The following is a 12,101-nucleotide window of genomic DNA, read 5'->3' as shown; positions in this document are numbered from 1 at the left end:
CTCCTCTTCCATACTCTCTCCTGTGGAAGTTCCTGGGCTGCCAGCCTGTGGCTCTGGCTCCCTGGGACTCAAGCACTCCTCCATCCACTCACCACTGTTGGCCCCAAGTGCCCTAGCCATCCACACACCTTGGTGTCACGTTCTGCTTTCACTGTCTGGCCCCCAACTGCTTCAGAAGTTGGGTATAGTGTCACCACACCCATTCTACAGATAAACAAACTGAGTCCCCAGGAGGTAAGGCAGCTGGCCGAGCTGCCTAGCAGCTGGCCAGGGACTGTTTTGAGTGTTTTTCTTCCTTCCTTATTCCATCCAAGAACTCCATGGGTGAGAACTAACCAGGAGCCTGTTACATCCTAGGTTTATGCCATGGGGGCATCAGAGATGGAGACAGCTTCTGTGAAGTGACCTCGGTCTCTATGACCTGTAGTGCATGCTCATGCAGTTCCTCAGACTCTTGCTTACACACACACACACACACACACACACACACACACCGCCCTCCTGCCCTCTCACCCTCTGCCTGCAGCTCCCTTGGAAAACTAGGTGAGCAGGCCCAGCCCTGAGCCAAGGCGGCCTGGTGGTTACATCAGCAGGCGCAAACAGGCGGGCTGAGCTGGGCCCTACGTCCCATGAGGGCTGGCAACGGCTCCATCTGCCCCACGGAGTCTGTTTCCTTCTCTTCTTCCAGCTTGCATCAGCCTTTTACAGCTCCATGTCATCACAGAGAGGCCAGGCAGAGGCTGGAATGGGGGTGGAAACCCGAGGCTGTCTATGAATATGTTAGCCCCAGCCTGGCATGCTTGCACACCTGAAATCCCAGCACCCAAGAGACAGGAAGATCCATGCAAGTTCAAAGCCAGCCTGGGCTACATAACCCCTGTCTCAAAAAACCAGAAGCTGTTAGCCAGCACCCTAACACCCCTCGGAGGCTCACCTGCTTTTCTTCTAGAGGCGACAAGAGGAATCAGCAGCCAGCAGGGAAACCCGGCTGAGAGAAGAGTTTTAGACTTCTGAATTGGATAAGCCCAACATCCTGACATTGGCAAAGCAAATTAAAACAACCCCATCTCCCAGATGGGAAAGATCCAGGGCCTATGGGAAGCGGACTCTCCAGGGACAGTCGTGATTCAGATAACACCGATGACTTCCAGATCAAGAAGGGCATGGGATGGTAGGAGCCCGGAGATAAGAAATTCCTGGGGTTGTGGGGCATTAATAGTTGATGCCTACTTCATGGAGGAGGAAGAGGCCATGCCCATGCAAGTATGAAATTCTCAAATAATAAAATCAAAAACCATTTCCCCCAAACCATTCTTAATATCAAGGGTGTGATTACTTTTATAATCAGAACAGACTCCGAAACATGTTTTCATTAGAAGCAAATGAAAAGTTTTTGGTTCTTTGAGACCGAGTTTCTCTGTATAGCATCTCAGGCTGTCCTGGAATTCTCTTTGTAGACCAGGATGGCCTTGAACTCACAGAGATCGGCCTGCCTCCCAAGCGCTGGGATTAAAGGTGTGCACCACCACAGCCCAGAGAAATATTTGAATGTAATTTATTTGTATAGTGTCAGGGATTGAGCCTGCAGGGCCTTGTGCATGCTAGGCAAGTGTTCTGCTGAACTTTACCCCAGCCGTGAGGAAAGATTTTTAAAATAAAGTCCCTTCTATGCCCCTGGGGGTCTAGTGCCCAGGGGCTCCACTGCTCTGTGTAGTGTGATCCAAGGCCAAAGTATACAGTCCCTGGTATCTGTGTCAGAGGACAATGATCAGATGGGTTATGAGGATCCAGGGTTTCCAAAGAGGCTGGTTCCTGTGGTCCAGGCACCCCCGCCCCGTCCCCCCCATCCCCCCAGCTGCTACCCCAGTTCCAAAGAGGCTGACCAGCATAGCCAGACAAAAGCCTGCCTTCCCAATGGGGCCCAGCTCCACAAACAGACAGGGCCCCAGGCTCTCAAGAAGTTTGCTTTATAGTGACCTAGGTGGCTTTAGGGCTCCACTCCAAGGACACAGTCGTGTGAGCATCATTTGGTGAAGATGAGCATGGGCAGTGTGTGGAGGCTTGTCTCAGGAAGGCCCCAAGGCCATAGCATTGGAGCTGAAAGGCTCCCCACCAGCCATGAATCTGGGCAAGGGCTTCATTTCAAAGAGGCCCTGAGCTAGAGGTCAGGGAGGGGTGTCCCAGGGGCTCTGAAGGGGTGAGTGGGTGTCTAAAACAGGATTAGGAAAGCTGTTGGAAGGATAGCTGAGGACTCAAGACCACTCCAGGCTGGGGGCAGGGTGGGTCCAGGGGTCAAAGAAAAAGTAAGTTCAATGGGGGAAGGTCTGGCGGGGCCTGCAGGCTGGGAAGCAGTAAGAAGGAGGGGTTGTGGGGCTGGAGAGATGGCTCAGTGGTTAAGAGCATTGGCTGCTCTTCCTGAGGTCCTGAATTCAATTCCCAGCAACCCGCATGGTGGCTCACAACCATCTGTAATGAGATCTGGTGCCCTCTTCTGGCCAGCGGACAGAACACTATATGCATAATAAATCCGAAAATAAAATTTAAAAAAAGGAGGGGTGTTTGCCACGTGATCTGAAGGCGCCCACAAATGGAGCATGGGAGAGTCAGTCCAAGAGGAAGGGGGCCCACATGGTGGATTTAAGGGGCTGAGGCCTGGTCCTTAGCTCTGAGGAGACAGACAAAGCTGTCCCCACTGGTCCACAGGATCATCAGTGTTGATTGGAGAGAGTGCTGTGTTTCTTAGTAGCTGTGATCTTGGATGTACCCTTTGGCTTTTCTGAGCCTCAGTTTCTGGCCCTGTGACATGGAGTGCCGTGCTGACGCAGGCTTGTTGCATGGCTGGTATATGTGGTACCACAAAGGTTTTTTGAAAGCCTTGAGTGGGATCGGAGGTCATTTTCTGGACTAGGTGGATGCGAGAGGCCTTGGTCCCCTTACCTAGGAAAGGAGGAAGCAGATGACATGTCCTCAGAGCTCTGACCCCCACCAAGGCTGGCACTGAGGTTAACTGTGGAGGTGTCTGTGCCCAGGGATCCAGGGTTCAGGGGAAGGGTCTGGAGGGACAGCGTGTAGCATAGTTTCCCCAACTGCCTCTGTGAATTTGGGTGGCCTGGTGACCCAAGGACCATGTGTCCACCCCCACTCTGTAAGTAGCATCGTTACTCTAGCCCAAAGCCTGGGCCTTGGAGGGGACCAAACAGGAGCATCTGGACTCCTGGGGTACAGATTCCTTCCCCACTGGCTCTCTTGGAAAGGCCACTTCCTGTGGCCATCACAGGAAATGACATCATGGGCACAGATGGGTCTGTGGAGGGTGTGGGAACAGGGCTGGGTGAGAGACCTTCTTTGTTAGGAGCAACTTGGTATCCTCCAAGCTGGCCAGCCCATTTGTCTTCAGTAACGGGCATTGTGACAGCCTCTGAGGGGGACCACGGCCCGAACCCTATAGGAGCCAGGGCCAGATGGAGGCAGGGCTTTGTGTCCAGGAAGGGGTCCAGTCTGTGGGGTTTGTGTTTTTAAAACATAATAATAAGCTGGCTGGTCTCCTCCAGCTCGGCCCGCTCCCCACCGAGCACAGCAGTTTGCAGTGAATGGGAGAGATTTTCCATGCAGTGGGAGTTGGGGCTGGGAGAATTAGCCAGTGTCCAGAAGCTGAAGAACCACAGTGATTACTGATGATAAATGTGCCCAGCGTGGGGCAGCTCTGCACGTATCTCCCTTACCCACTCCTTCCCTCCTTATCCTGTGCCTGCCAGCCCTGGACACATGGCCCTGCTCTGCTGTAAATAGATGCCTAGAACTGTGCCAGGGTCCCTCGGCCCTAGGGACAAAGGTCCACAACGGAGGTGTCAAGACCCTCCCCACCAAGCTGTAGCTTTGTCCTGGGACCTTCACCCTGGGGACAAAGTCTGGCCTCTAAAAATGATGGGTGCTTGTACACCAGTGTGGGACACTAGGCATATGCCTGCAACCTGCCACAGCTGGGCAGCTTTCTGAACTATCTATCAGCCCTGAGCCAGAAACTAAAGTCTGATCCAGCTGGGTTAATTTGCTGCCTGATGTTGTTGGTTAACACCTCCCCCTCTTTGTGAGCTGGTCACATGCAGGTCTCCAGATCCTCTACCTGTCCATACTGACTGCAGCACCATTGTTCATAAGACACACTTTCATCTGGTTCCATGGGTGACCTTCACGGTCACACCCTGAAGTGAACAGACCAGAACTGAGGCCCGAGAGGCAATCCACCTTCTCCAGGTCTTCTGGTTCAGACTGAACCAAGTCAGGGGCTCTGGACAACCTGCCCACTCCTGCCCAGCCCCAGCCTGGCATCAAGGTTACCACAAGAGAGGCTGGAACCTCCAGAGGAGGGGAGGCTCTGTGACCTCCAAGGTTAGTGTCATGACTGGAACAGCTAGCCAGTGGCATCTATGAACAGCTGTTGGTCTGTCAAAGCAGCCCAGGGGAGAAGAGTCTTCCCAGGTCCCTGAAAAGTGAGGCGGGAGGTGGGGGGAGTTAAAGTTGGGGGTAGTAGCATTTAAATCACCCCCACAGAGCTCTTATTCCATAGGGACAGCAAGTTAAGAGTGAGGCTTGGGTGGTGCACACCTGTGATCCTGACACCTAGGAGGTGGATCTCAGGAGGGTCTGGAGTTCAAGGTCATCCTCACCCACCTAGAGTGAGGCCAGCCTGTTGTACTTGATGCCTGGTCACACCCCTGGGCTAAAAGGCCTCTGTAAAGTGGGGAGGCCAGGACCCCTGACTTAGGGCTGCGGTTCCCATACTGTGTGCCATATCACCTCAGGGTGCTGTGGGATATTTCTTTTAATCCCAGGGAAACAGTAGATAGCAGAAGCTGCTCCAACACTAATGTCACCTGGGCCTCCTTTAGCTGGACTGCGGACACTTGGAGTAAGGATAACTCTGCTTTGAGAACTTGTGCTGGGCCCAACAGCCCACATGCCATCCCAGTTAGCAAGTTGTTGAAATGAGAGAGGGGTGTGTGTGTGTGATTGTGTGTATGTGTGTATGGAGTGTTTCTCTGTGTGTATTAGAAGCTAAGAGCCACAGATCCACATGTGAGAAAGAACATGTAATATAAATTTCCCTATCTACCCACTTCCCTGCAAATTTTGCTTTTCTTTGTGGATGAATAAAAACTCTATAGTGAGTGTGTGCACCACATTTTCAGTATCCGTTCATCTAAATTGATGGGCATCTGTGCTGATTCCATTTTCCTGCTATTGTGAGCGGAGCCACGATGACCATGGATGTGCAATTATACTGGGTATTTTTCCAACTGGCGACTGAGCTTTTAGTAATACATTCATGCTGAGTTCCTTGCCTCTGACTGTGTAATAAATTCTTCACTTGTTGGGAATTCTTTGTAGCCTTGTGATACCACTAAAATGGGACTGATCTACTACCACTACGCTAGAAAGTAAAGGCAACTGTGTTGAGGGTGATCATGAGGTATGTCTAAGGGGCTAGGTAATATCCTTTAAACAGGTCAGACAGAGTTAGCCCCCAGGAGCTCCCAAGTACCCTCATCCTTGGCTGGTGCCTTGGGACCTGGCTGAGGCCACCACACCTGGGCTCCTGCTGTGCCAAGAGGGGGCTCAGTCCGGATGTCTTATTTCTTGGGTTCAGACCTTCACTCTGCTGTGTGACGTTGAGCAACTTGATCAACCTCTCTGAGCCTCAATTTCTCTTCTATAAAACAAAGACAACAGAACGAACACAGAGGGTTGTTGCAAGAATTTGATAACTCAGCTGCTTATGGTAGGCATTTGGTACGACTTCAACAGGGCAATGTGTCCTTACCAAGGGCCAGGCCACTTTCAGGACCATCATGTGATCTTCAAAGCAGCCTGCCTGATAGGAAGCTGGTGCCCCCCTCCCAGTCTCGTTCAGCAATTAAAGAGCAGGGCACCCATCAGGATGCACTCTCTCTGGGTCACACTCTGGAAGAGATGGATCCGCACCCCATTGGCTGGTTTCTTGTTTACCACTAGGGTGGGGGTATATGTTTGCACACCCCCTCTCCTCCTCCTCTCCCCACGAAAAGCCAGTCTCTTTTGTCCAGTTCTTCTCTCCCAAGACTTACCCCTGCCTTAGGCCAATCTCCTGTTGCACACAGAGAAAGAACAGACACGTTTTTGTTTTGTTTGTTGTAGTCTTGCAGAACTGTGTGTCCCCTGCCCTTCTGCCTTCAGGGGGATTCCTTGGGGGCCAAGCACAGGCTTTTGACCCTGAGGGACAAGGGCATGATGCCCTATTTAGGCCTGTCAGGACCCCACTGCGGGGACAAGCACATGGCTGGTGGGAAGGGCTGCATGTGATCGTGGACACACACACCCATGCCACCCTGCACTGGATTCCACTTTCCCAGGAGAAGTGAGGGGGGGAGGGGGTGGCGGGGGCACAAACCCCCCCCCCCCCCCACTGCTTGTCCTGAGCTGCCTGATTGTTCTGCATTTGTGATGCTGAGCCAATTTTCCTAAGTGAATTGTGACCAATCAGAGGCCTGGCCTGCTGTCCTCCCTTCCTGTTTGTCTCACCTCCCAAGGTGCTGTTCTTTCCAGGGACACGGGTATTTCCACCTGGCCACACGAGGGTGGGGGGGGGGTGGGCCACCCGCTTAGCCTAGCTGTGTGCTCTGAAGGTCCTCCTCTGTCTTACTAAGGGTGTGAGCCTGGGAGGAGGCTGCAGGATGCTCAGAGCCCTGGGCTTAGCAACCCCCCCCCTCAGGTCCTGGATGCTTCAGCCGTGGCTTGGGGCAGAGCTCTGTGCTTTATCCTCAGCCTGTGTGTTGAGGCTTTGCTGAGGGAGGTGACCGAGGCCAGGCAGAGCCAGGGCAGGAGATGTGGGCAGGTCCAGTGGGGGGGTGTCCTCGCCTCTGGTCTCCCCGACTTCCTCCAGTTAGAAGGAAGAAGGACCTCTAACAAACAGCCCAGACCCCCAAAGTCTGGCCTCTTAGACGCAAAGCGGGATGGGAAGCTTCGGGCTCTGCTGGGGGGGGGGGGGCTTGCGTGAGTGATGGAGCAGGTCCCCAGGGTGAGGGGTGTCCAGCCTGCACTTCATGGTACTCTCCCTCCACAGGCCTTCTTGACGTAGGTGGCCAGGTGCTCCCAGACTCCTTACCATCAGCACCCGGGGAGCGGCTGCCTCACTTCCTGCAGGAGCCACAGGACGCCTACATCGTAAAGAACAAGCCCGTGGAACTGCGCTGCCGAGCCTTCCCCGCCACACAGATCTACTTCAAGTGCAATGGCGAGTGGGTTAGCCAGAGCGATCACGTCACACAGGAGAGCCTGGATGAGGCCACAGGTGAGACCCAGGACCCTGCCCGGGCTCCCGAGAGATGCCACACAGCCGTGATGCTCCTCTGGGCCTCAGTGTCCCCTCTGGTCCCCCGGTTGTTGGCTACAAGCCTCCAGCAGGGAACGAGGGCTCCCCTCATCCCCCCACACAGTGGCCAGTCCTGCACTTGTGCATAAGATTCAGCCCTGGCGTTGTCCTTCCATAACTTTGCATTATGGGAAAATGGTGCCATTTTCCAGTTACATTCACGATGTGCTTCCTAGACAGAAGTTGTTCTTGGTGTACCAGAAAAGACTCACACGTGCTGAGTGGCCCTTGTCTCATTATACATGGGACCAGAAGTGTTCTAGACTTCAGAATTTTTTGGACTTTGAATTTGCCCAGATTGTGAATCAGATAGTCTCCGCCCCCAATTTTTTTTTTAAAAAAAGCAACATTCAAAATGTTCCCAAACCTGAAACTTCTGCAACATTCTGCCAGCGCTTGGAAGGTTTTGATTTTGGAATGGGGTCTCATGGTGCAGGCTGTGGTCTTAGCTACTCAGGAGGTTGAGGCAGGAGGATGACTGGTTCAAGTTTATTTTAGGACACTGTCTCAAAAAGTGAGAAGAGAGTCGGAAGGGCTGTAGCTCAGCGGTAGAGCGCTTGCCAGTATTCACAAGGTCCTGGGTTCAATCCCCTACATGGCAAAAAAATAAAAAGTTGGCTGGCACGATGGCTCGGTGGGTAAAGGCACCTACCTGTCTTATAACCCCAACTTTAATCCCTGGACCCACGTGGTAGAAAGAGAGAGCTGACTCCAGAAAACCATCTTCTTATTCCAGATGCATGCTGGGCACACAGGCACTTACACCTGGTTTTTCGAGACAGGGTTTCTCTGTGTAGCTTTGGAGCCTGTCCTGGAACTCACTCTGTATCTCAGGCTGGCCTCGAACTCACAGAGATCTGCCTGCCTCTGCCTCCCGAGAGCTGGGAAGAAAGGCGTGCGCCACCACCGCCCGGCAAGATATTTTAAATAATAAAATTGCACATGCCTTTAATTTCAGCACTTGGGAGGCAGAGGCAGATTAATTTCTCTGAGATTGAGGCTAGCCTGATCTACAGAGTGAGTTCCAGGACAGCCAGGGCTGTGCAGAGAAACCCTGTCTACAAACAAACAAACAAACAAACAAAAACAAACAAACCAAACCAAAACTAACTAACTAAATAAGTTTGGGGAAGCATTTTGGCTTGCAGATTAGGGGTGCCCTATCTTGTAAATATTACATGAATGAACAAACAAGCATTGCTGGAACGCAGCCCAGATCCTCAGGAGGGAAGGACAGTGACTGAACCTTGGGGACGGGAAGAGGCACAAGGACCCTTCCTGCTGAGGTGGGGCCCACAGTGCTGCCAGGTGGAGGCTCGGCAGCTCTAAACCTCTCCCGCAGGCTGGCAGGCACCAGTGCCCCTGGCTCAGTGACGGTGCCTGTCCCCAGGCCCTGTCTCTGGTGTGAGAGCCCTGGGTAGAATGCTTTCCCAGAACGTAGACCTAGGAAGAGAGCCCCCGACAGAGTGGAGTCCCCAGACAGAGGGGAGCCCGGCAACCCAAGCGGAGCAGCACTGGCATCCAACCTGGCTCTGATGTTGCTCTCTCCTCCTCCTCTTCCTCCTCCTCCTCTTCCTCCTCCTCCTCCTCCTCCTCCTCTCTCTCTCTCTTTCTCTCCCTTCCCGTTTCTTTTCCTTGGTCACGCCCGATGCTCCCTTCTCAGTCTATTTGTGTCTTTCCTACTTTTTTCCTTCTGTCCACCCCCTTCTCTCTCCTTCAATTTCTGCTTCGCTTTGAGAAGCCTTGATTTCAGACCCACCCAGATGGGAAGCCCCGCCCCAGACTTAACCACCACTGAGCGCTGCTACTCTGGAGGTTCAGGGGCAGGTGTGAGCATGGTACCGGGACTCTAAAGTAAAAGATTTGATATCCCACTCTCATCTAAAACTTGACGAATAAAAGAATTAGAAGCAAAACCAAACAAGCAAGCCTGTCAATCCCAACCTTTGCAAGGAAGCTGAGGCAGGAGGATGGAAAGTTTGAGACCAGCCCAGGTCCACATAATGAAGTGCTATCTCAACAAAACAAGAGAATAATAGCTTAACCCACCACCCAGATGCTGTCACTCTGGCTGTGTGACTGTGGGGCAGTCACTCAGCCTCTCTGAGCCCCATGTCCAATGGGGAGGCAACAAGGTGGCGTATGCATAGTGCCAGGCAGGCAGAGAACCAGGGCCCTTTGCGCCCTGCCAAACATCTCTGTATTCTTCTTGGGTGGGTTGTCCTGGCTTCTTCCAACTAGTCCTTATTTCTTTGACCTGCGAGTTCCTTCTTGTCTCAGTCAGAGCCAACCATGAGTTCTAGCCCAAGCAAGAGGCAGTTTGCTTGCTGGGGTCCTCAGATCTGTGATGGCAAGTAACTCCATGGTTCCTAATAACAGGGCCAGCATGGGTCTCACTCCTGCTGTGCGGAGCACATGGTACCTGCTAGCCCTGAGACCTGGGGTTCTGTTGTCCCCCACGAGCTGTGCATAGTGACTGTGGCCCCACAGCCCATGCATGGGAGGACAGCTGTGACCAGGACAAGAGGCACAGGCCTGGACCAGCAGGTAGCCCAAACTGCGGGGAACTGAAAGTGCCCTGGGTGTAGAAGGGACGGAGGAGTTCAAGGCAGGAGACAGTGTACTGTGGCCCCGGGTCTTTCTGCTGAGGGGTCTGTGGACATGCGTGTTCTTGACAAGCCCAGGTTAGCCGGGTGGTGAATGGGTCCGAGGAATCAGAAGGCTGGCATTGGCTTTCACACAGACCTGGGGGATGGCTAGAGATAGCTCCAGATGGGAGCCAATGGGATTCTGCAGGGGAGCCACAGGCTGGGGTAGAAGGGAGGTGTGGTGTCTTCCCCTGACACTGAGGACCCAATCTCCTTTCTCCCAGGGTTGCGGGTGCGAGAGGTGCAGATCGAGGTGTCCCGGCAGCAGGTGGAAGAACTCTTCGGCCTGGAGGACTACTGGTGCCAGTGCGTAGCCTGGAGCGCTTCGGGAACCACCAAGAGCCGCCGAGCCTACATCCGCATCGCCTGTATGCTGCCCTGATCCCCCCATGTGCATGCCAGCCCACACGGGCTCTTAGACCCAGAAGTCTGGCCCCCTCAGACCCCAGGGTTTCCAGCAGCCCTTGCCACCTGTGAAAGCAAGCCTGGAGCTTCTAGGCCAGGTCCCAGAGTCAGGGAGCGGCTGCGCGTCCCCAGGTGAAGGGAGCCTACATACAGTAAATAGATCCTTAGGTATATTCTGCCCCCTAGTGGCGAAATGGGCACTTCATGTTCCCATCCCTCACTTGATGTACTTGGAACTCTCCTCTCAGACCTGCGTAAGAACTTTGACCAGGAGCCCCTGGCAAAGGAGGTGCCGTTGGATCATGAGGTCCTTCTGCAGTGCCGCCCACCGGAGGGAATACCTGTGGCTGAGGTGAGGGGATGTGGCCAGCCAGGCAGGGCACTTATCAGCAGCTGGCATGCACAGCCTCTAGACCTCTGTCTGTCTGCCTCTCCTGCACTCCACTCACACCGGACCCTGTCCAGCCCTCCTTAGATGCAACCTCACAGGAAGAGAACCCCAGGGCTCCTTGGGTAGGCCCCAGGTCTGGTCTCTGACACCCCTACTTGGCACAGACCCAGGAAATCCATACTTGTAGATACCACCGGGTTTCAGTGTGTGTGTTCAGATGTCTACTCCGTCAGCTAAACACCACCTTCCTCTTTCCACATGCCCTACACTGGTGTAGAAGTTCACGGGGCACATGTGGCTTTGCAGCAAAGGACAGGCCTCTTACTCAGGACTCACTCAGCTGTAAAGCCCCCAAACTTTGTACTGGTCACCTAGGCTTTTCTTGTGCCCTCCCGGGCAAAACAGTGGGCACAGTGGGCACCTGGGTGGTGACTGCTACCTTTTGGGCTTTGGTCTCTTCGGCAGCCCTGCAATGTGGGCAGAACCACTCCGTGAGAGATGGGAGGGATGGTGTGGCCACCTGGATTGTGATTGTTAGTGAGTAGCGGAGCTGAGGACTGAACCCAGGGGTCCTGCTTGGGGGGGGTGGTGGGAGGCTGCAGCTTTGAGAAGCTTAGGGGTTGAGGGATAGACACTGGCAGCCTGTGCATGCTTGGTACTTCTCTGAGCCCAGCATGTCACATTTCACCCCTGCCCCATGGGGTAGGTGCTATTTAGGGTTCATCTTTCAGTTGGTAAAATTGAGGCCCTGGGTCTCCCAAGATCACTCCGCTGGTAAATGATGTGCCCCACGGTGGTGCTGGCACCTGTTGCTGCCGGGTGTGAACCTGGGTGTGGATATAGGCAGGGTTGGGTATTCTAGTTATGCTTAGCTTAGACCCCTCCATCCCTCTGCAGGGGGCCTGTCCCCAGTGCCCGCAGGCAGACCATGAGCCCTCACTGCTCCCCTCCACAGGTGGAGTGGCTTAAGAATGAAGATGTCATTGACCCCACTCAGGACACCAACTTCCTGCTCACCATTGACCACAACCTCATCATCCGCCAGGCTCGCCTGTCAGACACAGCCAACTACACCTGTGTGGCCAAGAATATTGTGGCCAAGCGCCGGAGTACCACTGCTACAGTCATTGTCTACGGTGTGGATGGGGTGCTTGCCCGGATGTGCCGGGGTTATCCTCGGTGTCCTCCGTAGTGGGAACTCTCGGGTGCTAGGGGGGAGACCTGCAGTACATCCCACCTACCCTGACTT

At 53.8% G+C, this 12,101-nt stretch overlaps 1 protein-coding gene across 2 annotated transcripts in view; it reads left to right on the top strand.

Moving 5' to 3' along the window:
• Positions 1 to 12,101, top strand: part of Unc5b (unc-5 netrin receptor B) — a 68,357-nt gene that overhangs the window by 40,724 nt on the left and 15,532 nt on the right. For both annotated transcript variants that reach the window (XM_036167776.1, XM_036167775.1), the window contains exons 2-5: positions 7,100 to 7,327; positions 10,281 to 10,424; positions 10,710 to 10,813; positions 11,808 to 11,988. In XM_036167776.1, coding sequence (XP_036023669.1) covers positions 7,100 to 7,327; positions 10,281 to 10,424; positions 10,710 to 10,813; positions 11,808 to 11,988 — 657 coding nt within the window. The remainder of the gene's footprint in view (positions 1 to 7,099; positions 7,328 to 10,280; positions 10,425 to 10,709; positions 10,814 to 11,807; positions 11,989 to 12,101) is intronic.

This window comes from Onychomys torridus, chromosome 18 (genome assembly GCF_903995425.1).
Source record: "Onychomys torridus chromosome 18, mOncTor1.1, whole genome shotgun sequence".
Classification (NCBI taxonomy): Eukaryota; Metazoa; Chordata; class Mammalia; order Rodentia; family Cricetidae; genus Onychomys; species Onychomys torridus.
Note: the sequence above shows the minus strand (reverse complement) of the source record. Positions and strands in the feature narration are given on the sequence as shown.